Below are 25,887 nucleotides of genomic sequence, written 5' to 3'. Positions count from 1 at the left end.
GCATTCTCTTCAGTCCAACCATGCCCGCGATCTCCACATTTGTGGTGAAGCACGAGGGGTGGAAATGTGCCGAGCACAACAGTGACCACGAGCTTGCTTCAAAACCACGCCGGTGGCTGCGTACGAATTGGATCCACAGAGCCCTTGTTTTAGCCTTCTCCTTGTCGGACACAGTTCCATCATTCTTCACAGAAGGGAACTTGTGCAAAGATATTCCTTCTGTCAAGTAGCCATTTTTGCAGCTGGCACCGTTCGGCCCTCCAGCAACACACTGCTTGACACTGCGCTTTGTTTTGGTTCTAGCCGCCATTGATCTGAACAAGGTGGAATGAGGTGAACTTTCCCCTTCTATGTCACGCATATCATTTGCATAAAATTTGCATGTCTCGAAAAAAAGTAAACATAACACTTTTTGGGAACGTTTTAACATGACTTTTAGGACAAAATATCACCCAGACAATATCCCATTTTATTCACAAGGCTTAGAACTTTCAGAATCTGTCCTGGAAATGGTCAAATTCCTTTACTTTGTTTTCGTTTCATAAACCCTTTAATGTCATTATTTGATAAATCAAGTGAAGATTGAGAAAGTGAGGGAGAGAGAGAGAGAGAGAGAGAGAGAGAGAGAGAGAGAGAGAGAGAGAGAGAGAGAGAGAAGGAAGGAAACGGGGTACAGTTGGGGAATGACCCAGGTCTAATTTTAAAAATTACAAGAACATTCCGTTTATTGAGGAATGCAATCACTCATTAATAAAGTCCACCAAAACCAATGTATTGCACCCAGGACCAGGTAATGCCATGGCATTTTCACACAAGGCAATTATGAATAAAAAAACAAATAGTAACAAGATTTTTAAAACTTACACAAAATGAGAACAATTCTTGTTGTCACAAAGTCTCTGGAAATAGTGGTAAACAACAGCTTAAGTGCTTATGGAAATAGAAAGAAAACATTTATCTCTTGGAAAAGTCTTACAGAAGAATTGAGGTACAGTGCATGCATACACAGATACAAAATACATAATTAGAATATAAAAATATAGCTGCAAGCAGCAATGCGGGGCCAAGCAGTAAACTTGCCAAAGTTGCCATGGCAACAGAAGGAACTGCAGCGCCCCCTTTGGCCCAAATCTCGCCAATGTTGGGGTGCATTCCTTAGAGGGGAAAATGGGGAGAGAGACGGGGAGGGTAGGCAAAGGACCTGGGCTGGGAATCAAACCCGGGTCAGCCGCATGATAGACGAGTGCCCTACCGGTTGGCCATGGCAGGGCCTGTGCTGCCCTTGATTTATATTGAGTAACACATTTCCATTCCCTCTCAAATTAGTCTATAAAATATCAGCAAGTCATTTCTATACTTGAGAGGCTTGCTTTTTGGACAGCAATTATAATCCTCTGTGATCATTCTATTTAGTAAAATTGTTTATATGACATACAATATTATGGAAAAGAATCGGGAGCCTACTGAAAATAGATATGTCCTTGAAATACTAAACATAAGAATCCTATAGGCTGCAATGTAATATTGGCCAGCCTTTTGAGAGACTGGTCTGAGGAATTGGTGTATATAGAAGCAACGTGTGTGTGTGTGTGTGTGTGTGTGTGTGTGTGTGTGTGTGTGTGTGTGTGTGTGTGTGTGTGTGTGTGTGTGTGTGTGTGTGTGTGTGTGAGACAGAGGAACCGAGAGAACAACAATGGTCTCTCTCTCTCTCCCTCCCTCCTTCCCTCTCCCCCTCCCTCTCCCTCTCCCTCTCCCTCTCCCTCTGTCTGTGTGTGTGGGGTGGAGGTGGGGGGGTATGTGCAGGGGCTGGGGCAGTGGGGCTTTGGTTGACACTAGAGCAATAGCAGACTACGCACACACCTAAGCTCTCGTCTCTTGTGTGTCCAGAGACCCCCTGCCGAGAATGGTGTCAGTGAACGTGCGCAGGTGCCGTTGGCAAAGGGGACAGAGAGATGAGAAAAATCCCTCCATTCTTTCCACAATTTTGAATGGCTGCTGAGAGCTGATAGTTTTTTCAATCGTTACGAAAATCCATACCTGGGTGCAGCATAGTGTGAAGATGACCTGTGTACCAATATTTTGGGAGAACGGTTCAAAAGCTACAGGCAAAAATGTAGCTAAAATTTTGACCTGCTGGTGGCGCTACAGAGTTTGAGCTGGGGATCTGATTTTTTTTGTGGTAGGTCATGGGATGGACTACTATGTGTGTACAAAATCCCTGCCCAATTCGACAAACGGTTGCTGAGATATGACCTCACTTCCTGTTTCGCCACGTTTACGACAATTTTGATTGGCTCTCACGGCTAAACGATAAAAGATATCCAATATTCCTGAAGACCCCATGTGTAGCTCAGTACAGAGATACTATATACCGAATTTCGGGTGAATTGGTCAAACATTGTCGAAAAAATAGCATTTTTATTGAATTTTACAAAATCCAAAATGGCGGGAAAACTATCCCGGCGGAAAATGACTTCATAGGGTGCGTTGGATTCGTCTTGGCCCAAGGATTCCAGGGATACCAAGTTTATGAAAATCGGCCCAGCAGTTCAAAAGTTACAAGCAGAAATGTACCTGCAACTTTGACCTGTTGGTGGCGCTACAGCGTTGGGGCTGGGGACCTTTAAATTGCTGTGGGTAATGCTGAGACGGGCCCGAATGTGTGTGCCGATTTACAGCATTTTCCTATGTACGGTTCTATGGGCTGCCATAGACTTGCAGAGGGAGAGGAATGGTGACTAGAGAATAATAATGAAGAAAACCTACTTACTCTATAGGGGCCTTCGCCAGCTTCGCTGCTTGGCCCCTAACAATGTAATGAACTTATAACAGAGTAAACGATTCATTTGGTCAAGGTTAGCCCCTGTGGCTTGTTTGATTACACATTCAGTGACAGGTTTCATAAAGATTGACTTGATTTCAGCAAAGGTCCTATATATGAAAGATTCACCTCAACTCATTTACCAGACATGAGAAGTGGAATTATGGCATCCACATTCACAGTTCAACATCACGAAAGTAATTAAGTTCAGAATTGTCCATAAAAATGGTATTCATGTACATACAAATGTTTTACTTGAAGTCAAAGAAATAGCCCACTTGAAAACAATCGTTAAAAAGGACAAGGAATTGCCATTATTAGCACCAAAGTTATTACAAAGTAGGCCCTTAAAACATATCCCAAGTGAATGTTTTGCTTACATTCACTTAATTAAACATTTCATTAATTGTCATTATTCTTATTCAGGTATTCCTCAACCAGTTCCTCCATTAAATCCTCCTGATATTTCACCAGTGCATCAAAGAGATGCCCGGCGAGCTTCTTGGTTGTAATTAAATTTATAATCTTCCTCATCTGGGCTTGTTGTGTCGGTTGTGCGTTGACTAGAGCAGTACTCTCCTTGCTAAATTTCCGCTCCCCCAGATAATCCAGAATGCTGTTGATCTCTGTCACACCATTGTTAAGACGACACAAGCTCTTCTGGAAGAAATCAAGTTTGTCTTGATGGAAAGAAAACAAACAAAACATTCCTTTAAGGGAATTCTGTGCTCACATGACTGAAAAGGCAGATGTTCTCAGATGTGCAACAGTCCATGTTTTACATCAAAATGCATATTGTCTTTTTCATGCAGAGCATCAAGACAGGTGGGTAACCTTTGGTACACAACCTTCCAAACACTTTCAAGTACATCACTAGCACAGGTGGGAGATGATTATTGCTGTGGCTTGGATACTGTAAGTCAGTCTAAACCAGCAATGAAAACTATTCTGTGAATTAGAGGAGGGATAATTGTGGGATTCAAAAGTCTGGTTTATCCACCTTGATGCATATTAATTTTGCTTATTATAACGTGTTGAAATACTGTATACCTTTTGATTGACAAATGTATTGACAATGTGCTGACTTGAGCACTGCAACTGTACATAGTAGGCCTACATGGTTCATAGACATACTGTGCTGTTTAACAAATTGTGCAATGACAAGTCATGTGTTGAAACAGACTTTACCTGGTATCTTGGCGCTGGCATCATCTGAGGCACATGCACCTAAGATGATAATCACTTTGGTCAATATAACAGCAGACCATGGTGGTGGTTCCACATGAATAAAAACCCTGCCGTGCATAAAACTATATCCTTCCAGAGGTGTCAAACGTATAAGTTAAAGTTAATTTTGGTAAGTCAGTGTACAAAATCAGTATTTACATTTTGACACGATTCATACGTGACAGAACATTTGTTTTCATTCTACCACATGTTTCTTTAATACAAGGGACAGTGCATGGACATCTATTTTTACCTGATATTCCTCCGGTGACATTGCCACGTCCACCCCCTGAAGCATGTGACACATTTTCACCTACAAACAATAAATTGACAATAAATGCAAGAAATACAATACATGACTTAAAACACATTTTTAGTCAAGATTTTGATGTTGTCAATGCTCACATACACTTGCACTTTTGAGGAACAGCCCATTAGTCAGTAGGCCTAAAAGCTTTTAGAATGAACCCAGCCATATGGAACCTATTCCTCTACCAATTCCTCTTTCATTTCCTGTTGTTATTTCAGAGTTATATGGACATAACAAGGATAGGCTAGGCATTCTTGTCTCCTCGCCTCTGATGATACTACAATTCTCAGCCTATAGACAAAAAGTAAAATTCAAGGCCCAGGGACAATGTATCCATACAAGTAGCGTAGGCCTACAACAAAGAACACAACCACAGTGGCTATTAGGCCTACAGTTTTCATAACATAACCAGACAGTATACGTTTGCGTGTCATCAACAACCTAGCCTATCCCAGGGTACAAAATAACTTGCTACAATGAAAAAAAACAAAAACAAAAAAAAAACAGCTAGGCCGACTTATCGTTGCACAGAGTAGACTAATAAAAAATGACCTGGTGTTTCTCGCCAAGAACTCAATAATTTGCCGAGTTGAGGAACGGTCTCCTGTATTTCCGCATCATCCTTTAGCATGTGAAGAAATTTGGCGCACGTTTTATCACCCTTGTCGTACACGTTGTCAATAATAGACTGATTAAGTTTATCATGGTCGGCAATATCCCGTAGAGCTCCATACTCGCGGTCAGTTAGAATTCCTTTGGCATGGACACCTTGTAATGTCAGATTACTGTTTACTCGCAAATATTCCACGAGCCTTGGTTTGTTGGTTCTGAGGAACTGTTTGCTCTAGAAATGGGGGAAACAGAATGATTAAAAAATGGAAAATAAGTAAAAATTTACATAAATAAACAGCCTAAACGCTGGTCGTGCAGAAACATGAACTTACCAACTCCATAGCCACGAAGGAACAACCTGTAGCCTATTTGAACGTCGATGTGGAGGAATGTTAACTTATACCACTGCCCTTAGACTTCCCTGAAGGATCACTTTCGTTTTCGAAGTGCCACCCACGCCGGGGCGGCCGTCAGCTAGGAACTTGCCGTCCTTATTGTATAGCCTAGTTCTAGTAGGCCCTAGGCATGCCTATTGCTAGGCTTAATTTATTTTATATATATATATATATATATATTTATATATATATATATATATATATATATATATATATATATATTTATTTATTTATTTATTATAATTTGAATAATTCATCAAATATGAATGTCATGTCATAAGCCTATTTAAGTGTACTTGTACTGCACACAATTACCTCACGTTATCCTTAGGCCTATACAGTATTTGTATAGTTTGACATGGAGAGGTGGTAGGCAGGGCCGGATTAAGATTTCCTGGGGCCCCTAGGCTACAGGTTGCTGTGGGGCCCCCCAAAAGGCAAATTTCGTAACATATGCATGTACATAGTGTCATGAATACAAGCTAGGAACTTAAGACAACATGCCTACCAATTGTACTAAACACAACAGATGAATTTTTCAATCATTGCGTCTAGACATAATTCCCCAATTTTTCACTTTTGGCATATCAGGGGCCCCCTGGCAGGTGGGGCCCCCTAGGCAGCAGCCATATCTAGCCTGTGCATTAATCTGGCCCTGGGCCTAGGCCTACATGAACTTGTTCAAGCCTATGTTTCGATGGAATCACTAGTGTAGGTCTCTGTCACGTAGCCTACCGCTGGGGGGGTTTACAGATTCTAAGGGCCCACGCACTGACAGGGGCCCTTAAGGGTGGGCAAAATCCAAACCTTTCATGGGGCCCATGGCGGCGCAGAAAGTTCAAAGTTTTTTTCCAGCCGGTTGAATCAGCAAAAAATAGGTGTGTTTAATATGAATAGGACATTTTTTCTCTGTGTTATACTACATAAGGAACACAATAGCCTACACAGGTATGACAAGATAACCAGAGTTTTATTAGATCTACTATTTACAGGACAGTAGCAAAGTTCAAAAGCCCAAAAAATGTTATACGTTTAAGTTGCCAGAAAATACCATGCTGAGAAGAGGGTTATAAAGTCGGGTAGAAATAGGAAGATGTGGCTATCAGTAGGCTAACAACTCACAGTCCTCAAGCACAAGTCACAGGACAAGCAATCTGAGAATAGACCTACACAATGGGGAAAGAAGCACATAAGGCAAAAAAGCATGTAAGTTGTAAACATAGTTTGCTTCTAAGCGGTCATAGATGCACTGCAGCAAAGATTGAATGTAAATTTTATTTTTTATGGGATGCATTATCAACAGATCAGGACATTTTAATCTTAGCGCTGACAGTATACTACATCTGTAATAATCAGTGGACATAATTATTGCCATTGGAGGATGGGATGATAAATATTATTTTTGTTACTTATCCAAGCAAAACTAATGAGATGCATAGCATGCCTTTTTCAAAGTGTCAAAGATTTATAAAATTGAAATTGATATTGACACCAAATCGTCAGAGTTGCTGTCTTTTGCCGTGACTGATTAGAGAGCCAGGACCACATACAAAACGATCATAAAAATGTATATAATTCACATTTTAAAAGTCATTGCTAGTCAGAAAGCGCTCATACTTAGGCCTACAAAATGTGCTGTTACCCTGTTTTTTTTGCATATGAAATGGACTTAATTGAATAAGCAGTTGCCAATGCAAGAGTTTATGCAACTGGGCTACCTTCTAGTTCAGTAAACTAACACAGTTGTATCAGTGAGGCTTGGAAAAGTTCAAATTAAACATTTGTAAACATTTCAAATGGCTTGCCATCTTGATATTTTTCCTGATTATAATGTTATTCGATTCGAATACATTTCAGCAACCCGTTAAAAACTACAACAATTTATGCAAAACTGAACATACTCCTGAGATATGGAATACTGTAGCCATGAGATCTCGAGACAAACAGAAAATAAACATGTTTTTCCATACATTTGTATACACATTGAATCACTGCTACCATTTCTATATTTTTAAATGTTGAAAAAAAAAAACTTGTTTGGTCATAGTTTGGTTATGGTAATATCACGCATGTGGGTTTTGTCACACGTTTGACAAAGCTTTGTTTCTCTGTGACTGTGACTGGTATACGTATTGCACCATCTATTTACTCCTTTGAGAACCAAGTGAGTGCCAACCACTTGCTTGGAAAAAAATATATGTAACAATTCAGAAATTCATAAAAAATTTCATGATTGTTTGGTGTTCAGTGTTGGTCATGTGACTGGGTGTAGACATTTGGCCTTGCTTTCCCTCATCTTATCTTTCAGCCAGTATAGTAGCCTGGCAAGGTTTCTTGAAAGCGAAGGTGCTAGCCAGTTAGCAACTTGGGTAGTTGCCAATGGGAGAATTTAATTGCAACCAAAGTACCTAGTGTAGTTAGCAAGTATGGTTTGGAGAAATGCACTCTAGACTACAACATGAAATGAATAGTCTTGCATCACACCATTGACAAAGCTGAAGGTTCTGCGTGGAACAACCGTTTGGCATTCCAACTGCTTAACTGGACATATACTGTACAGTACATAGTAGGTCAGCAGAGCCATGTCATAACCTTGCTAAGTCTTTCCCAACGACTCACTACACAGATTCAAACCTGTAAAAACAAAGATGCGTCTGTCTATGCACTCTGCCGCCTTGTGGACACAGGAGGGAAATACAATTAGAGAATGCGTTTCAGACGGAGGGACAGACAGACAGACTGACCAACTGACGGACAGACATACCCTCTTATAGATATGCTAGGACACATCTAAAAAGACTTCTGTGTCTTTTGGATTATCTCCAGTGGATCACGTTGGATTTGGACTTTTTTGTGCTTCATCTTGTGTTAGCCAGTGTGGCTAAATAAAAAGAGAGAAAAGTTCGCTACAACCAGGATTTTTTGCTCCCACTTTTTCTGTGACAAATCCTGGTTGTAGTGTACTTTTCTCTCTTTTTATCTAGCTATTTATTGGTCCTGCTCCCAAGTCAGACGTTTGGATGTGCAAGCTTTTACCTTCAACCAGTTGAGCCAGTGCGGCTAACCCATGGTGAACTCAAGCTAATTAGTAGTAGTCTATTAGTATATCAATTCAGCTTCATCAGAGGCCTCTCCTCCCTCATATGCCAGGTGCTTCTAGGTCTCTCGGCCCGGCTCTTGTCCCTGTCCCTGTCCCTGTCCCTGTCTCTCCTCACGCGGCGTGGCGACGGCGTGGACCTGGCTTCGCTGTCCTCCTGAGCGCTCGAGGTGTCGTCTCCCCCGTCCTCGCCGTCATCCCTCTCCTCAGGGATATCACGCGGCATGACGGCCCCTCCTCCTCCGACCACTCCGCCACTGCTGCTGCTGTCCAGGATGCTGCGGAGCGAAGCGTCCTCGGGGGTGCAGGTGGCCGTGGTGGCGCTCTCGCTGCTGCTGGGCGGGTCCATGTCGTCGCTGCAGAGCCGCTGGGTGCGGCTGCTGTGGGCCGAGCTCCGGATGAACGTCCTCTCGCGCTCCAGCCTCCGGCCCACTCTACCACCATCAACAACACCACCACCTACACCTCCACCACCACCTGCACCACCACCTCCTCCTCCACCTCCAGCGCTGGCAGCCATGTGCTCGTTCATATCCACCCCAGAGTCCAGGCTGCTGGTGTTCCTCTCCGACGCCCTCTGCAGGCACCTTTGGAGGTTCATAATGGAATGGCGCACCTGAATAGAGTAGAGTAGAGTAGAGTGGAGTGGAGTAGAGTAGAGTAGAGTATCATTCATTAATTCAGAGGGTTAAGGTGTCCAGTAGCATACATACATACATACAGAAAACACAAGACATAACACATGTCATTACACATTTATGAAACATATATATATAGCTCACACTTACATACATTCAACTATAGGCAGAGCTCTCTCTGTCTCTCTCTCACACACACACACAGACACACAGACACACACACACACACACACACACACACACACACACACACACACACACACACAGCTGCGGTCGGTGATGAGAAGAATACAAGTTACCTGGGTAACTGGTCTGCCCTCCAAGGATACGAACCAGGCCCTGGCGTGGGGCAGAGGCTGCTTTTTGGAGACCCCCCTCAGGTCCTGCTCCGAGGCGCCCTGCTGCTGTTCGCTACCACCGCCCAGGGGACTCATGCCGGCGGCCGCTGCCTCACTGAGGGTTCCTGGCACCGACACAGACTCCAACAGCGTGTTGAATCGTCCCCAGGTTCTTGCACCCGAGCTGGGACCCTGCGATCCTGAGGAACCTTGACCTTGACCTTGACCTTGACCTCTCTCCCCCTGAGACGCAGATGGCGGTGAGACAGTCTCGGGTAGGGTCTGAGTGTAGCTGTCTCTGCCGAGCGTTTTGCTCTGAGCTCCATCACCCGCTGCCTGCCTAGGGAGACTCGTGGCGCACGTTGAGCCTGATGGATAGTTGGCCGAAACGGACAGATCCGCTGCCTGGAGTACGCCCAGAGGTTGGTTGTACACATGAACTATTCTCTCAGAAAACAGGCTCTTTTCATTCAGCGCCCCAGGCACTGTGTTTTGATCCGCTCCTTCCTCAGGCCATGCGGTCTGTGGGGCGCTGTTGTAATTCGGTGGACAAGAGGTGTTGGAAGTCTGCTGCATTGCATTTCTGTAGAGCTGGACACTTGGCGGCAAATAGTGGCTGTCCACATAGTGATTGTGCTTTCTGCCTTTGGAGTGTGTTTTTGACTTGCTTCTCGAGACTTTGGCTTTTTGAGTTGCGCCCTGTTGGTACATGCTGTTTGTGGACGTGTTCTGATCTCTTTTGAAAGTTTCCATCTGGATGCTTTTTGATCGCTTTGCTGCTGGCATTCTGGAAGAAGATCTGCAAACAATTACGTAAAATGATTAATAGTTCTATTTGGGATATCAGTACCCTGCAAGCAACACACATGCACACATACATGGGACATACATGGGCTAAATAAAGGATAAATAAATAAAAATAAAAATTAATAAATAAACACAAACACACACAAACAGCTTAAATGATCGTAAGATTTACCTGGATAAACATGCAATGCAAAATGCAAATACAATTTTACAAAATGTATGTAGAGTCAGGGGCGTAGGCAGGAATAATAAAACAGGTGGGCCCAGAAAAAATCAGACGGGCCCAACCCGAAAGCGTGTAAGTAGATATTATAATACCACGCCCAAAAATGATACTTTGACATTGAAATCGTAGAAATCACAGAAGATGGACCAGACTTTTGACAAAATGATTAATTATCGCTCAGTGCTATGCCATTTATAGTTCAATGAGGCAACAGTTGACTGTCGAGTCTGAATGGGGCGGGCCTTGATGTCAAGTGGACGGGCCCAGGCCCACCCATGGCTACGCCTATGTGTACAGTACATTTCAAAACACATGAGCAGTGAACAATAATGACAATACAAAAATGTACATACCTGCATCGACACATGAGCACGATTACCATTCCAGATAGAATGATGATGGTGCCACTCAGAATGGCCAGGAGCAGATACGCATGCTGGTAGAACTCCAGATGAGTGGCTTTACCTACGAACATGACCCAGATCAACCAAGACACATTAATACAACAATCAATCAAGGAAATACTGTATTGTCATTGTAAGATAGGCAGCACAAGATTTGAGGTGCAACTCCTGTTGGTATGTGTACACACAGAGTGAGTACACAGGCACGCACGTACCCACACACACACACACACACGCACACACACACACACACACACACACACACACACACACACACACACACACACACACACACACACACACACACACACACACACACACACACACACACACACACACACACACACACACACACACACACACATAAACCAATACTAAGTATTCTTCCTCTTAAGATGCCCTTCATCTAGGAGGCAGAATGGTCCCTCATCTGTACTGCGGAGAGATTGCCCACTGCACTACTTTAAACTTTCAACTACGATAGTCATGGGGGAGTATCAAGACCAATTCAGAAGAGAGTTTCAGCATTACAAGTTCATACTCTTGAGATCTTGAAGTTGAATAAACAAAAGCCAAGCGTAGCTTAAATTCCTACACCTATTTGCCAGAGTAGCTAGAGTAATGAATGAACGAGTGTCCCTTACCAGTAGAAGCAGCGTATGGTGCAGCAATCCATAAGCCCAGCTGAGGAGCTACAAAAGACCAGACCAATACGTCATCTTGCTTCTTCACAATGCCCAGACCCTGGTTCAGCCAGGCCCCTGAGTGATAAACATGAACATAGTACATACATTCAGTTAGATGCTGTGGTTAATGGCATGCTTGTGTTTTATCATATGAGGGCAATTGTAATACTATATTGTATTGTCAATACACATGTACATGTTTTTTCTATATGCCACTATGTCAGTTGGTCCATTGACCGGTCCATCAGTTGGAAACTTTTTGAGCGGTTGCATGCGACATGGGTCTGTGGCTGTTGTTTGATTCAATTGTAGACAGCATAATGAACTAATGTAATGATCATATATTCACAATCTAAATACAAAGTATAACCATACACAAATGTATATGGTATCTTTTTGCAGGATTGACATCAAACAATGAACAAATCTAATCTCATTGTCTTTATGCTCTATGTATGTCTTCTGTTGCCCAGTTTTGCACTTTATATGTCTGTATGTATATTGTATAGATACTCTAGGTGTAATGTATGCGCACTGTCTATGTCTAATTGTCCATGTCCACACATAAAGTCTACTGTATGTCTATGTCTGCATGGGATAGTATTACGAAACGTAATTTCAATTGTTTGTATGACCAGCTCATGTAAAGAAATTGACAATAAAGCCGACTTGTCTTGAAATGCCAGTGCTCACCGGTTGCTTTGTCAAAGCTCCAGGCAGGAAGTGGTTGGGACACTGTGAGGCCGGTGTTCTCTGGCACAGGAAGTGTGATGTGTATGGGCCCCTTCACCTGGAGGGGCTCTCTGTTACAGCTCAGCTCAACGCCAACAGCCGCCACCGGCTTCAACTCAATGCTTCTGTGCCCTGTTTGGGCGAGAAAGAGAAAAACAACAAATTACTGACAAATACCGTAAAAAAATATGTCTTCAGTAACTAAAGTGTGGACAGATATCCATCAACTCACCAGACCAGGCCAATATACCGGTACTTGAAACTGTGTATGTGCGCACATTGCTGTCAGAAACAAACACACACACACACACACACACACACACACACACACACAAATACCTGACTTGCTGTTGAGGACTCCCATGGTGTTATAAAAGATGCTTTTCTCAGCACTGGGTAGAGGCACTGTCAGGTAGGCAGTAATAGTGGAAACGTTGCATTCTGGCACCGAGAGCAGGCTCCTTGGGAACATCACATTTGGCAGTGACTCTGGAAAGAAATAAAAATGTTCAAGAATCATTACAAAAAAAAAACAGGATACAATCGCTGTGCTGTCTTCAAAACTGTCAGTTTTGCTAGACAGGTCAATGAAATGAAATTAAAGGGACACTGTGCAGGAAATGGTCAAAAAGGGTACTGCAACTATGCTGCGAATTGAAACTGGGCTGCCTATTGCCAAATTTGATCTTTTAATGAAAGTGTAGGAAGTAATGAACTAATATTGTCTAGTATGGCCCAAGTACAGTCATTTGTGCAGCTAAAAATGGCTATTTCTCAAAATTCGAAACGGACCATGGAGGAGATCCCCCTTTTCATGTATGAAAGTGCATTTTTTCAGTCATAATGAATACCTAGAATTTTATGGTGGTGTTAAGTATTCATGAGAAAGGTAACATTAATGAATGGGAAGCATAAATTCTGGAAATAAACAACTTAACATCTCACACAGTGTCCCTTTCAATGCCAATATAAAGTAAAACAACTGGACCACAACAACTCGTTTGTACTCGAACTACAATGGCCTGAAGTTCTTTGGTTTCTGTTACTCAGTAATAAGTTCTTTTGCTGCCTTTACATGGTTTTGCACTTACTACTCCATATGTCAGGGATGGGCAAAGATACCGCTAAAAGTATTTCCAAATACAAAATATGTAACAGGATATACAAAATAAGATACATAATACGGTTTATTTGTATTGATTTCTTTTGAATTTGTATCAAGCAGGACACCTCTACTTCCCTTCGGTACACAAACAATGGCTTGTAAGCCTTAACCAATTACCTGACCAACCATTAAATGGATGTAACGATTCAATTCTGTTAAACAACAATAAAAAGTTGAAACCACACAAACTCCTGTATAATCATGATTTCCAATTTTTGTTCTTGTAATTCTGGAGAAGGCTGTAAAACAATGGACTACTTGTGTAATATTCAGCACAACTAGCTGTTAAAAAATGCCACTGATATGACTAGGTCTATACAGTACATGCGAGTTCAGTAAACAAGGAAGTGGCCCTGTATCTTGCAAAGCATCACTAATGCACCATTTGTGGTGTAAGTATTGGAGATATTTTATAAAGAGTGTTTTTTTCCATCCTATATTCAATAAAAATGATATTAAATAAAGACTTTTGTGGCTGGATATTAGTTAATAAATTGTTGTCACGTAGTCACCACCTGCCAATGTTGGGGATTGAACGTTCCCCTTTGGGTTAGCTGTCCTTTACCCCTTTCCCAGACATCCATGACCCCAGACAAACACTTGCACATTCCAATATAGCTACCTCCAGTCACATACTACTTTATCTGTAGAAACTGGAAATTACATTTGCTATTTTATATTTTACTTTGAAAATGCAAAATATAGGGGGAAAGCATTTTGATACAAAATCCGTACAACGGTATGTGTAATACACTTACATGTAATACAAAATGGAAAATACTATTTTGGAACTCAGAACGTATTTTAATTAGAAGTATTATTAGCAATACTGCCCATCCCTGACATATGCTGCATGTATATCTGTTTTTCTATGGGGACTTTAATCCTTCCATGCAGAGTCTATGTTCTAACTTTATTGCCACCAAAATGGTAATGACGAGGTCTTAATCCGTTACTTAAGGCTCTTAGCAAGGTCTTAACAATGTTGTTATGATGTAGTTAGGCTTTTTCAGCAAACAGTGAATAGGATCGTCAGTGATCCCATCTGTGTAAAAGGGCTACTGGAAGCATTTTTGCATTCTCTGTGATTTTACATCAAACCTCACAATGTATACTCCTCTTTTTCCAATGAGGGTTTAGGACAAACATATCAGAAGATGTTATTTATTTCAGTGAGATTCCAGCCTGAACTCCAGAATTCTGTGATCCTGGACATGGATTTTGCCAAAATTCTGTGCTCCTGGACACAGATTTTTTTTCCAGTGATGGGCACTTAGCACGAAATTCTGAGAGATCATGTTGCAGATTCAGACAGATTTACTTCAATGGCGAGACATGAGATTAGTAGAAGGGTAAATGACCTTTGCGTTGGGGATGGGGATTATTACCGATCTATTGAGATTTTGTAAAGGCATTACATTCTTCAGACAGTGGATTGCTCTTGTATACATTTAAACCCTATTTTGTGTAACTACAAGCTCAATATGAGCTTTTCAGGCATTGCACGAGTTCAGTGGATCAATATAATGTATGCCAACCATGAGTACGTTACAGTGATGTAAGATTTGGATTACATATTTTGGTAACACTTTATTTTAGGGATACATCTATAAGCACTAATACATACAATGTTAATGCCTGCATAAGTAACTTGTAAGGCATGTACTAAGCAAACGCTAAGGCCCACTAGGTCCTTACTAAGGTTAAATTGGTAATAAATCCCTTATTGTGCATGAACAAGACATTTGCGAATACATGCCTAACAAATGCTTGATTTTGCTTTGTACATGCCTTACAAGTTACTTATACAGGCTCATTGTATGTATTAGTGCTAATAGATGTATCCCTAAAATAAAGTGTTACCCATATTTTAAATTAAATCAGGAAATTCAATGTCACTGCCTAACACAGGAGTGGGAAACCTGTCTCGAGGGCCGTAAACGGCCCTTGAGGCCATTTGTATCCACCCCCGATATGATTTCAATGTTATGCATCTTCACATGAAATAGGACATATTTTGTAAAGGAATCTTAGAAATTACATTTACATTACAATTATGGCCAAACACATGACCAGATATAAGCTGACATGATGAGCGTACCTGAGACCTTTCCTGTTATCAATACAGAATCTTCAAACATCCAGATGTTCCCTCGAGTTTGGGAGACCAGCGACATGGTCATGGATAAGAATGCTGAGAGAGAGAGAGAGAGAGAGAGAGAGAGAGAGAGAGAGAGAGAGAGAGAGAGAGAGAGAGAGAGAGAGAAATAAAGAAAGAAAGAGAGAAAGAAAGAGAGAAAGAAAGAGAGAGAGAGGGGGGGGGGGGGTATTAGACAGGTGACATTTTTTCCACCTTCTCTCATAATAAAACATTGTCTGTACATTGGCAAGAGTAAATTCCTAGGTCATGGATAAGAATGCTGAGAGAGAGAGAGAGAGAGAGAGAGAGAGAGAGAGAGAGAGAGAGAGAGAGAGAGAGAGAGAGAGAGAGAGAGAGAGAGAGAGAGAGAGAGAGAGAGAGAGAGATGAAGAAGTAGTACAGGCTTCAAAGGGACTGCTTGTTGAATCATGCACTGAGACCATCAAAGGTCAAACTCAAATCTCAGAGGTAGTCATCTTGTGTCTATCATCATCATCATGCACATCACATAGGGGTGGTCACACTGCTATCACATTGCTTGTGCCACTTGCAGTTGCATATTATCAAAGCTAGAGGGAGACTTCGCATCAAACATTCAGAGCTCACTCCTGCAAGCATAATAGATGGCAGGATCACATCTGAAATAGTGTGTGCTTTGTGCAAACGAATAACAAAGAGAGAAAGGAAGAGAGAGAGAGTCGAGTACTGATAGATAGATAGATAGATAGATAGATAGATAGATAGATAGATAGATAGATAGATAGATAGATAGATAGATAGATAGATAGCTAGATAGCTAGATAGATAGATAGATAGATAGATAGATAGATAGATAGATAGATAGATAGATAGATAGATAGATAGATAGATAGATAGATAGATAGATAGATAGATAGATAGATAGATAGATAGGGCTGGAGAGAGTGAAAGCACTTACGTGTAGCATCTGTTGTAATGATATAATTATGTAATGTAATTACCAAACAAGTGTGCTATATTTGCTCAGCTCTTCTTTCTGCTTGATTCTACTACACCAACAGAACCAATATATGGTTATTTAGGTTCAAAAGATTCTGTTTCCCACCTCAGGAAATGGCATGTTCTAAAAAGACTTGAAATATGAAACTGTATTTAAGCATCAGGACCCCCCATGGGGATATCATCCACACTGCAGACCCTGTCTGTCAGCTCCTGATAAATGCTCCTGTTTCCCTTGATTAGGTTACTCTTCTAAACCCCCTCTCAACTTGGGTCTAACCACCCTCTCAAATTTGGTCCAAAAAAACCCACTCACCCAGGGGATAGGATGCCCGTATGCTCATTTTTATAGTTGATGCTGTGAGGATGAAAATCCTTTGCCATTTATATACTGTATGTCAAATGGCTTTTATATACAGCAATGTACTGTGTTCCAATGTGTACTTTATGTCTCAGGACCAATATGTTAAATGAATGGTGTTTTCCTCCTATGGAATGTACTGTAGTATATGAAAGCTCTTATATTAAGATTTCACATTTCGCACAAATCACAGATGGCACAAGCCATTACAGTTCAAAGTGATTTAATATTTCAGACAGGCCTTGTCCTACTGTATGGGTCTTACTTGGCATTTTGGAAGCCTTCCATGGCAGAGGTGTCAGCATGTACTGGATATGAAAACTCTTAAATTAAGGTTTCACATGCCACAAATTGCAGATGGCACAAGCCATTACAATACAAAGTGTTGCGTCTTACTTGGCATTTTTGAGGCCTTCCATGGCAGTGGTGTGAGCATGTAGCCAGTCCTGCTGGCCACCAGTGTGATGCTCTGCTGTGGCTGGTAGGGAACCCTCAACAGAGCGGAGCCATCTTCCCCAGTCAGCATGGGGGAGCCGGCCTGCTTGTAGTTGACAAAGAGCTCCACGGTAACCCCCGTCAGGCGCTGTCGGCTGGCCGCGTCCTTAACATGAACCCTCAGCAGGAAAACGGACGCTGGGGGGCACAAATGACAAGAGAGACAGACAGAGACAGGATGGGTAAAGTGGGTCAGGTGATGGTTGGAGTGTGTGGGTGGGTGGGTGCTGGGCCCCGCAGACAGACACCCCTCCCCCGAGATGTCTGGATATAGCCTAGTTAGTAGATCTGAAGTACAAGTGGCACCTCCAGTACATATGTCAGAACACATAAGGACAAAAGGAGTTGGTGAGGCTATGTACGTGTCTTTATTTTTCGGCACTGAAATTGCACTTATCTCATAGGCCACACTTTTCAATGGAAATGGGGGGTTGGGCACATTTATCCTCTTGCAGGATGGCAGTGGGCTGGGCACACACACAGACCCCCTCCATCAAGCTGTCTGAATATAGCAGATTTGAAATAAACTCAGATGTATGATAAGTATCATATTTGTACCATCATTTTGTCCTTTGTATGATCTAACACACATGATGTACGATTATTTCTGAGTTTTCATTCAGTTTATTTAGTTGCCTTGAAACAACCATTTGGTTCGTGTACGATCATTTTCTCCCAGAAGCCCCAACAAATTATAATTTTGAGGTTTTAGTATAATAGTTCAACCATCAGTTTTCCATCTGGCAACACTGAGTGTACTCAGCACCTCTGGTAAATGTGTCAGAACACATACAGTGTTGCCAGATTGGGCGGGTGCCCGCCCAATTGGGCTACTTGTGATATTTGATATAAGGGCAAAAATGGGAAAAATTGGCCATTTGGCGTTTTTTTAAGCTATTTTGGGCCCATAGAAGTCAATTTAATTTGTTGAATTTGGGCGGAATTTAGCGCATATTTGAACATTTTTTGAGAACCTTTGGGTACACTGTATATGTTTGTGCTATTCAACACATAACTGGATCAGACAATTTAGTGGGACACTGAAATCCCTGATATTTGAAGTAAGAGGTATACACCGTATACCCGCGTTGCAAATGGGGGGTTGGGGACACTTTTACCCTAGCAGGATGTGAAGGGTGTTCTGTTACTAGACATATTTTACATTCACAGACAAAAAGAAACACAAACAGAAGTACAGGCAGAAATCACAATGGATTACTTCTGTTCAATCATGGCGTGATGATCTGTTTATTCGCATGACACTTCAGGCTTGGTGCACCGTAAGCATGGCTTAATATCCGACAGAAATTGAGTTTGAAGTGAATTCTCAAAAGCTATGTTACACGGGAGCGCTATGAATTAACATCTTGATGAAGACTATGCTACGCTCCATTAACTCAAGCAGTTGCGCGTCCTCAAGCAGCAGATTGAGGATTTTTTTTTTTCTGAATCACAAACTGCACTCATCCTGTTAGACAAAATGGCATATTCACGACTTTCATTTGAATAAAAAAGGATGCTGTGTCCTTCCTCCAAGCACTTCGCTGCAGCATCAATTCTGACTCTGACTGATAAAGACGTAGTGAGTGCAAAAGACATCTTAGTACAAACGAATGTCAGTCTTCCTGACGGGCAGAGCAGGAATTACTTGTGACCAGGGAAGCCGACAGGGGGGGACAAACTGATCTATTGTCCCGGGCCCAGGGAGAGAGGAGGCCCAGAATTGGCTCCCCATTACATTGTTTGTATTGAGACGGGGGGCCCTTTAAGATGATTTTGTCCTGGGCCTAGTCAAACCTGTCAGCGGCCCTGCTTGTGACTATGGGCGTCGTGGTGCTGGAGTGGCGTGGGTGGCTGTCTCTATTCGTGAGGCGAGGGAAGAGAAGGGAGGGACGCAAAACAACCATGCGTGCAAACAAACCCCCTTCAACCATGCGTGCTTCACTCAATGCCATGGCCACAGTTACACCCACAGCCACCACACACCAAAAAAGGATCATTTATGATATTCACAAAGCCATTGACTGGATACAGGTCTTAATACAGTATATAGGGAAAATGGGAAAAAGGGTCAAACATAAGTAATATGTGCAATGAATAAGCACACATAGACATCCCATCTACAATGTTTTTATACTGAAATACACTGTGAACATAATAGATACAGTATATGTGTGAGGAAAGTGGGCCACTTTTATAAAATACATACCATATAAGAATTGTGTCGTCAATACAGGATAAATCATTTTGTAAGTTGCATATCTTTGTCTTTTTCTTGTATGGGCAACCATGCATGCTGCTCAGCCACAGCCACAGCCTCAGCCACAGGCGTGTCACTGCAATCCCACAATCCTTCACTTCGCCCGAGGCCCGCAGAGCGTCTGTTACATAACATGACAGCAGTGTCTCCTGACAGACCTCACGACTGAGACTGAGGTGACTTTCAACTATAAAACATATCACTCTTAAATATCACTCTCTCACTGTAAAATGTCACTAGTTTAAGCATAGGCTATAATCAGGGCCGGATTAAGATGGCCTGGGGCCCCTAGGCTATAGGTTGCTGTGGGGCCCCGAGAAGGCAAATTTCGCCACAAATGTACATAGACAGTGTCACAAATACGAGCTAGGATTTAAGGATAATATCATGTCTACCAACTGTACTCAATAAAAATGGTAACACTTTATAATAATGTTCCTTAGTAAAGACTCAGTAAATAATTAACTAATGATGAATAAAACATTAACAAATGTTTTTATTATTAACTAAGCTTTATTAATGCTTTATAAAATATCTACAAATGATATATTCAAGATTTTACACACCTTATAACAGACTATTTTATTCATTTACAAGCAACTTGTAAATGTTTGATAAATATGAAATATTAACATAACATTTCCTAGTCATTTACAAGCATTTGTTTACATTTCCTAATCATTTACAAACGTTTGTTAATGTTTTGTTCATCAATAGTTAATTATTTATTAAGTCTTTATAATGCTTTTTTGCATCCATTATTCTAAAGTGTTACCATAAAAATATATATTTTTCAATAATGCATCTTGTCACAATTCTAAATTTTTCTCTTTTGGCTAATCAGTGGCCCCCTGGCAGGTGGGGGGCCCAGGGCTGCAGCCATATTTAGCCTGTGCATTAAACTGGCCCTGGCTATAATATTATCTGCGCATACACATATACAGTATATGCAAGACCATAATAGGCAGACGCCCAAGAGGTGGCTTTCAACTACAAAACATATCACGCTTAAATATCACTCTCTCACTGCAAAATGTCACTAGTTTAAGCATAGGTTATGTTATCTGCACACACATATACATATGCAAGACCATAAAAGGCAGACGCCTAAGAGGTGACTTTCAACTATAAAACACATCACTCACTCACTGTAAAATGTCACTAGTTTAAGCATAGGTTATGTTATCTGCACACACATATACATATGCAAGACCATAAAAGGCAGACGCCTAAGAGGTGACTTTCAACTATAAAACACATCACTCACTCACTGTAAAATGTCACTAGTTTAAGCATAGGTTATAATATATATATATATAGTATATGCATGACCATAATAGGCAGACACCCGGTGACATTCAACTACAAAACACATCACTCCTACTGCAAAATGTCAGTAGTTTAAGCGTAGGTCATATTATCCACATACACATGTGGAATAGTATACATACTTATGGCCATAATAGGCCACCCAAGAGGTGACTTTCAACTATAAAACACAACTCTTCCTGTAAAATATCACTAGTTTAAGTATAGGTTATGAATGCACTATATTATCCGCACACACATACAGTACATATACACGTATAGAATATGTATGGACATAATAGGCAGACACTTAAAAGGTGACTTTCAAGTATAACGCATATCACTCTTACTGTAAAATGTCACTAGTTAAAGCATAGGTTATATTATCCACATACACATATACGTACACTGTAGTAGTAAGTTATATATAGTGTGTGTGTGTGTGTGTAGTATATGTACTTATGGCCATAATAGGCCACCCAAAAGGTGACTTTCAACTATAAAACACAACTCTTCCTGTAAAATATCACTAGTTTAAGCATAGGTTATAAATGTACTGTATATTATCTGCACACACATATATATAGTATATGCATGACCATAATAGGCAGACACAAGGTAACTTTCAACTATAAAACATATCACTCTTACTGTAAAATGCCACTAGTTTAAGCATCGAGTATATTATCCGCATACAGTGCATATGCATGGCCATGATACAGTATGTAGAGTAGCCACCCGAGAGGCTCTTTCACATGCTAATGACAGTGTTGCAGCAGTGCTGACTAGGCAGTGAACTGAGATGAGATGACTGTAGCATAGCATGTATGTGCTGACATGCATGAATGCTGTCTGTTGCACCAATGCCGTGAGACTGTAGCATGCAGGTAAGCGGTCAAGGGGGGGGACACAAAGGGGTCAGTTGCCCCGGGCCAAGGGACAGAGGGGGCCCACAATTAGGTCCTCATTACAGTGAATGTATTGAGAAAAGGGCCCTTTCAAATGACTTTGTCCCGGGCCCAGCCAGTGCGGCTCAGCAGCCCTGGTAGCATGTGTATGTGCTGACATGCATGAATACTGTCTGTTGCACCAATGCCATGTGCAGTTATGAGTGGGTGGTGTAGGCTTCATGTACAGGAGTTCAAGCTAATTACCATGATGGTTGAATGAATGTATTACGTGTGTACCATCACAAGAGCATCTGGTATCTAATGTACTATACTCATTGCACACACCTGCATGGCTATTTCTAGTTAATGATATATATATTTTTGCTATATTGTTACATGGCTTCTTTGTTGGCTCATTCATAACATAGAATGCATTGGGAAGCACTGTGAATGAGCAGAACACATTCTCCTCAGATGCATTGAAAAATCTGTTGATAAAAAATATTCCCACCAGGTTTGGGTATTAACCTCAGAAAATATCAAACTGATTATTATTGTTATAATGTACCTAACGTCTAAAAGCCACTACTATACTTTATCAGTTTTTGGAAAGTGGCGCTCATCTCCATCCTGTATTCCCTCAACAACTCACCCATGCATGTTCTTTTCTTATCTATAATTACACTGTCTTCTTCCCCTCTCCACGTAACAAAGGCCTAATTCACCAAATTGCTGATGTCACCCTTCAGAGATTTGAATGCTAAAGAGAGCCCCACGCCATGAGAACTAAAGAGGCTCTGTGAGGGTAATTTGGATCTGCTCCAGCACTTTAAAGAGCACTTTCCTGGCACACAGACACCACCACATTCACTGCTATATCCGCAGGGCTGGTCTGGGGGAGAAATAGGGCCCGGGCACTTTTGGCTTAAAGGGGGCCCTCATACTAAGCGGCGCTGACTCACCGGTGGGCCCCGCACCCTTGTGGGCCCCTATTTTCAGAAATGTAAAAAAATAAATTAAAAAATAAACAAAGAAATGCCCGCTGCCGGGAAAAAAACGCTATACCAGATGGCTAGTCCAGCCCTGTATATCGGCATCAGGCCGTAACCAGAGATTTTCAAATACCAAGGTCAAATACTGCGTGCTGTACTGCACACTGTACATTAAGAATGCGTCAAACACCTCAGTCAAACTCTTAAGTTTGTTTTCATTAATCACTGCCTTGAGGATAAATGGGGGTGGTGTATAGACTGAATTTAACATTGTTGATCATAGTATATCAGTTTTCGTCAATAGATACATTTTACTGAGAAAATATACCGAGGACATGATCTCTGTGTCCTCAATGGTAGTTACGGCCATGATCGGCATGTACCCCTCTAGCTCTCAAGCAAAGCTGTAAGGTAGGTAAAAAGTAAAAGCTTACAACGACACACAATTCAATGACAGTGACACAAGATGACAACAGAAGAATAACGAAACAAACATTGACAGACAAACAAATGCTCCAGGCAGAATAAGTAACAAAATAAATAAATGAATACAATGGGGGGAGGGACTGTTCCTAGAGGTAGGAAATCATGTACTATTCAGGACCGTAATTCAGGGCTACTATTCAGGGCATGTACTATTCAGAGCCATGCATTAAAAAAAACAAAGTCTAAGTTATAGAGTCAGTCTTTTCACTACGATCTACAACACAACACAGACATCACCCTCAGAGAGATGCAAATCATCATGCATGGGTGATGACGCTTCTGAAGCGGCTCTTTGTGAAACTATATTTCCACTTCACTGAGCCTTTGAACATCACACACAGAACTGCCTGATGTAATACTGAGCGAGTGTGTGGCTGTGCACGTGCAGGGTGAGGCACACTGCGTCTGATGCTGCAATACTACTTGGTTGTATGAGAGCAATATATACACACATGGATGGAGACATTCGCTTTAAATAGCAACAGTGTGTGTGCGTGTGCGCGTGTGTGTGTGTGTGAACGCGTGTGCATGTGTGTCTGTGTGCATGCCTGTGTCTGTGTCTGTGTTTGTGGGTTTGTGCGTCTGTGTGCATTCCTGTGTGTATGTGGGTAGATGATGTGACGTGTAAATTTTGCTGTCGCAGGCTCTTAAAATTAAGTAAATTCATGCTTTCAAAATTGTCAATGCTTTAAATGATTAAACTAATGTCGTTGTTGTGAAAAAGTAATGTGTAATAAATACAGAGCTTTAAATAAGTATACTTAATTTTGAGTCAAATGTCACATTTGTCCTATGGTGTGACTGAGGCAAGCCTGGTTCTCCATATTAAAACATTTTTAAATAAATAATCAAAGCTCAGTCATTTGTCTAAACAACCCTGGCATGTTTTTCAAGGTGTCTATTTTAGCAAGTGGCAATGCTTAATTTTTTTCCTGTTTTTCTGAGACCGTATGGACTTATGAAACTTTGTCGCAGAAAACAATGTCCTGTGGTGTGACATCATATTTTTGGTTAATTCTGTGGATAATTATCTATTGTTGAAGCTCCAGCGGTACATAAATTGTGACTTTAGACCCTTAAGAAGCCAATGGCAAGGGTGGATTTTAGATTTTTCTCTCAGAGTTCTTCAGTCAATCAATTATGTTTTGCTACCACAAGATGTATTAGTTTTGTAGTCCTTTGGTGTGACAGCCATAAAATACATTTTGACAATAGTGTATATTTTACATATTTTTCTCATGTAGATGTATGAAAATGCATCTTACTAAAGGTGAAATTGTACGACATGGCTTTAAATTAACTCAAAAGCTCAAAAGTCCTATGGTGTGATGGTAAAAGTCCTATGGTGTGATGGTAAAAGTCCTATGGTGTGACACTTTGGAGTATCACACCAAAGGACAAACAGGTCACACCAATGGACTAGATATTTGAGAAATTGCTTTTAAAACAACTGGTAGTACATATTTTGTTTTGTTTTGTTGTTTGACTAGATAAATATTGTGTATTCAAATTACTTATTCCTTTATTGGCCTTTGGAATTTATACTTTGATGCATTGTTGATGAATATTTGCTGTTGATTTTAGATACTGTCAAATGATATAAAATGTCATTAATGGTGCTTTGAAACCATAAAATATAATGGTAACAGTGAAGGAAAGATCAGTGAGAGAGTATATAGAGGAGTATAGATGAATAAAGTATGCTGTGGAGAGCTCAATATACAGCATAAATGTGCTGTCCAGCTTGAGATACCAAACAGGCACTGGCCACTACACACTACAGGTTCAATGGTGTGACAGTCATAGCATACCTACAAAAGTGTGATGGTCATGCCAAGGTCACACTTCAGTATGAGTCTTATGAGCTCTGCAGGTTACATTCAATGACCGCATGGCTGTCATTAAGAGTTACGATAGGCTGATAATCGACGATTCAAAGACTTATAAGTGTAAAGTGTAGGTCCATATTGACTAGAACATTATATTATGATCAAAAGACAAAATAATCATGTTGATATATTTGTTTCTGGCTCAGTTTTGTATTTCTGTCCTTTAGCGTGACATGAATGTCCTACGGTGTGACATGTTTTAAACGCTCAAATATTTGTTTGAGCTAAACAATATGTTTGAAAAACACTGAATATTGCATTAGGGAAGAACAAATTATAGTCCCTAAAAAGTTAGTATAAATTCGGACAATTTTGAACATTTAAAAGAAAGATATCCCTGTTTTTCCTCGAAGGTTTCTAATAATCTCACATCTAATGGGAAAAAAAATACTTAAATGGTAATTTCTCATTAAATTAAGACTTAAAAAAATTGCAATAAATATGAAGAGTGTAACAATGTTCATAAAACTCTATCAAGCCATTTCTACATTACTTAATATATTTATTTCTTAACGTCACACCAAAGGACATATTTTCAGTAAATTGCTTTATCAACGTAAATAAATAATCAATGAATAGATCAACATTCTGACCACATGGATTTTTTGAAAGATTAATTGCTGCACTACG

General features: G+C 41.0%; 2 protein-coding genes across 2 annotated transcripts in view; both read right to left on the bottom strand.

Annotated features, from left to right (window-relative positions):
- Positions 1–2,814: 2,814 nt before the first annotated feature.
- On the bottom strand, positions 2,815–5,392 carry si:dkey-10c21.1 (uncharacterized). The gene is made up of 5 exons (XM_063213238.1): positions 5,303–5,392; positions 4,911–5,202; positions 4,302–4,361; positions 4,010–4,048; positions 2,815–3,501 (listed from the first exon to the last, which is right to left on the bottom strand). The coding sequence occupies exons 1-5, from the start codon at positions 5,309–5,311 to the stop codon at positions 3,224–3,226; spliced, it is 678 nt and encodes a 225-aa protein (XP_063069308.1). The 5' UTR covers positions 5,312–5,392; the 3' UTR covers positions 2,815–3,223.
- Positions 5,393–6,322: 930 nt separating this feature from the next.
- Positions 6,323–25,887, bottom strand: part of LOC134460463 (protein FAM171B-like) — a 27,297-nt gene continuing 7,732 nt past the window's right edge. Inside the window, exons 2-9 of the mRNA XM_063212852.1 lie at positions 17,334–17,570; positions 15,560–15,652; positions 12,633–12,782; positions 12,255–12,425; positions 11,520–11,636; positions 10,825–10,936; positions 9,400–10,237; positions 6,323–9,078 (exon numbers count right to left, since the gene is read on the bottom strand). Coding sequence (XP_063068922.1) covers positions 8,473–9,078; positions 9,400–10,237; positions 10,825–10,936; positions 11,520–11,636; positions 12,255–12,425; positions 12,633–12,782; positions 15,560–15,652; positions 17,334–17,570 — 2,324 coding nt within the window. The 3' untranslated portion in view covers positions 6,323–8,472. The remainder of the gene's footprint in view (positions 9,079–9,399; positions 10,238–10,824; positions 10,937–11,519; positions 11,637–12,254; positions 12,426–12,632; positions 12,783–15,559; positions 15,653–17,333; positions 17,571–25,887) is intronic.

This window comes from Engraulis encrasicolus, chromosome 13 (assembly GCF_034702125.1).
Source record: "Engraulis encrasicolus isolate BLACKSEA-1 chromosome 13, IST_EnEncr_1.0, whole genome shotgun sequence".
Taxonomy (NCBI): domain Eukaryota; kingdom Metazoa; phylum Chordata; class Actinopteri; order Clupeiformes; family Engraulidae; genus Engraulis; species Engraulis encrasicolus.
This window is presented reverse-complemented; position numbering and strand designations above follow the sequence as displayed.

Coding starts and splice junctions, on each gene's coding strand:
- si:dkey-10c21.1 (XM_063213238.1), bottom strand. Junction 4,049..4,301: donor TGTCACCGGAGGAATATCAG/GTAAAAATAGAT, acceptor TTATCATCTTAG/GTGCATGTGCCTCAGATGAT. Junction 3,502..4,009: donor TGCCAGCGCCAAGATACCAG/GTAAAGTCTGTT, acceptor CTTTCCATCAAG/ACAAACTTGATTTCTTCCAG.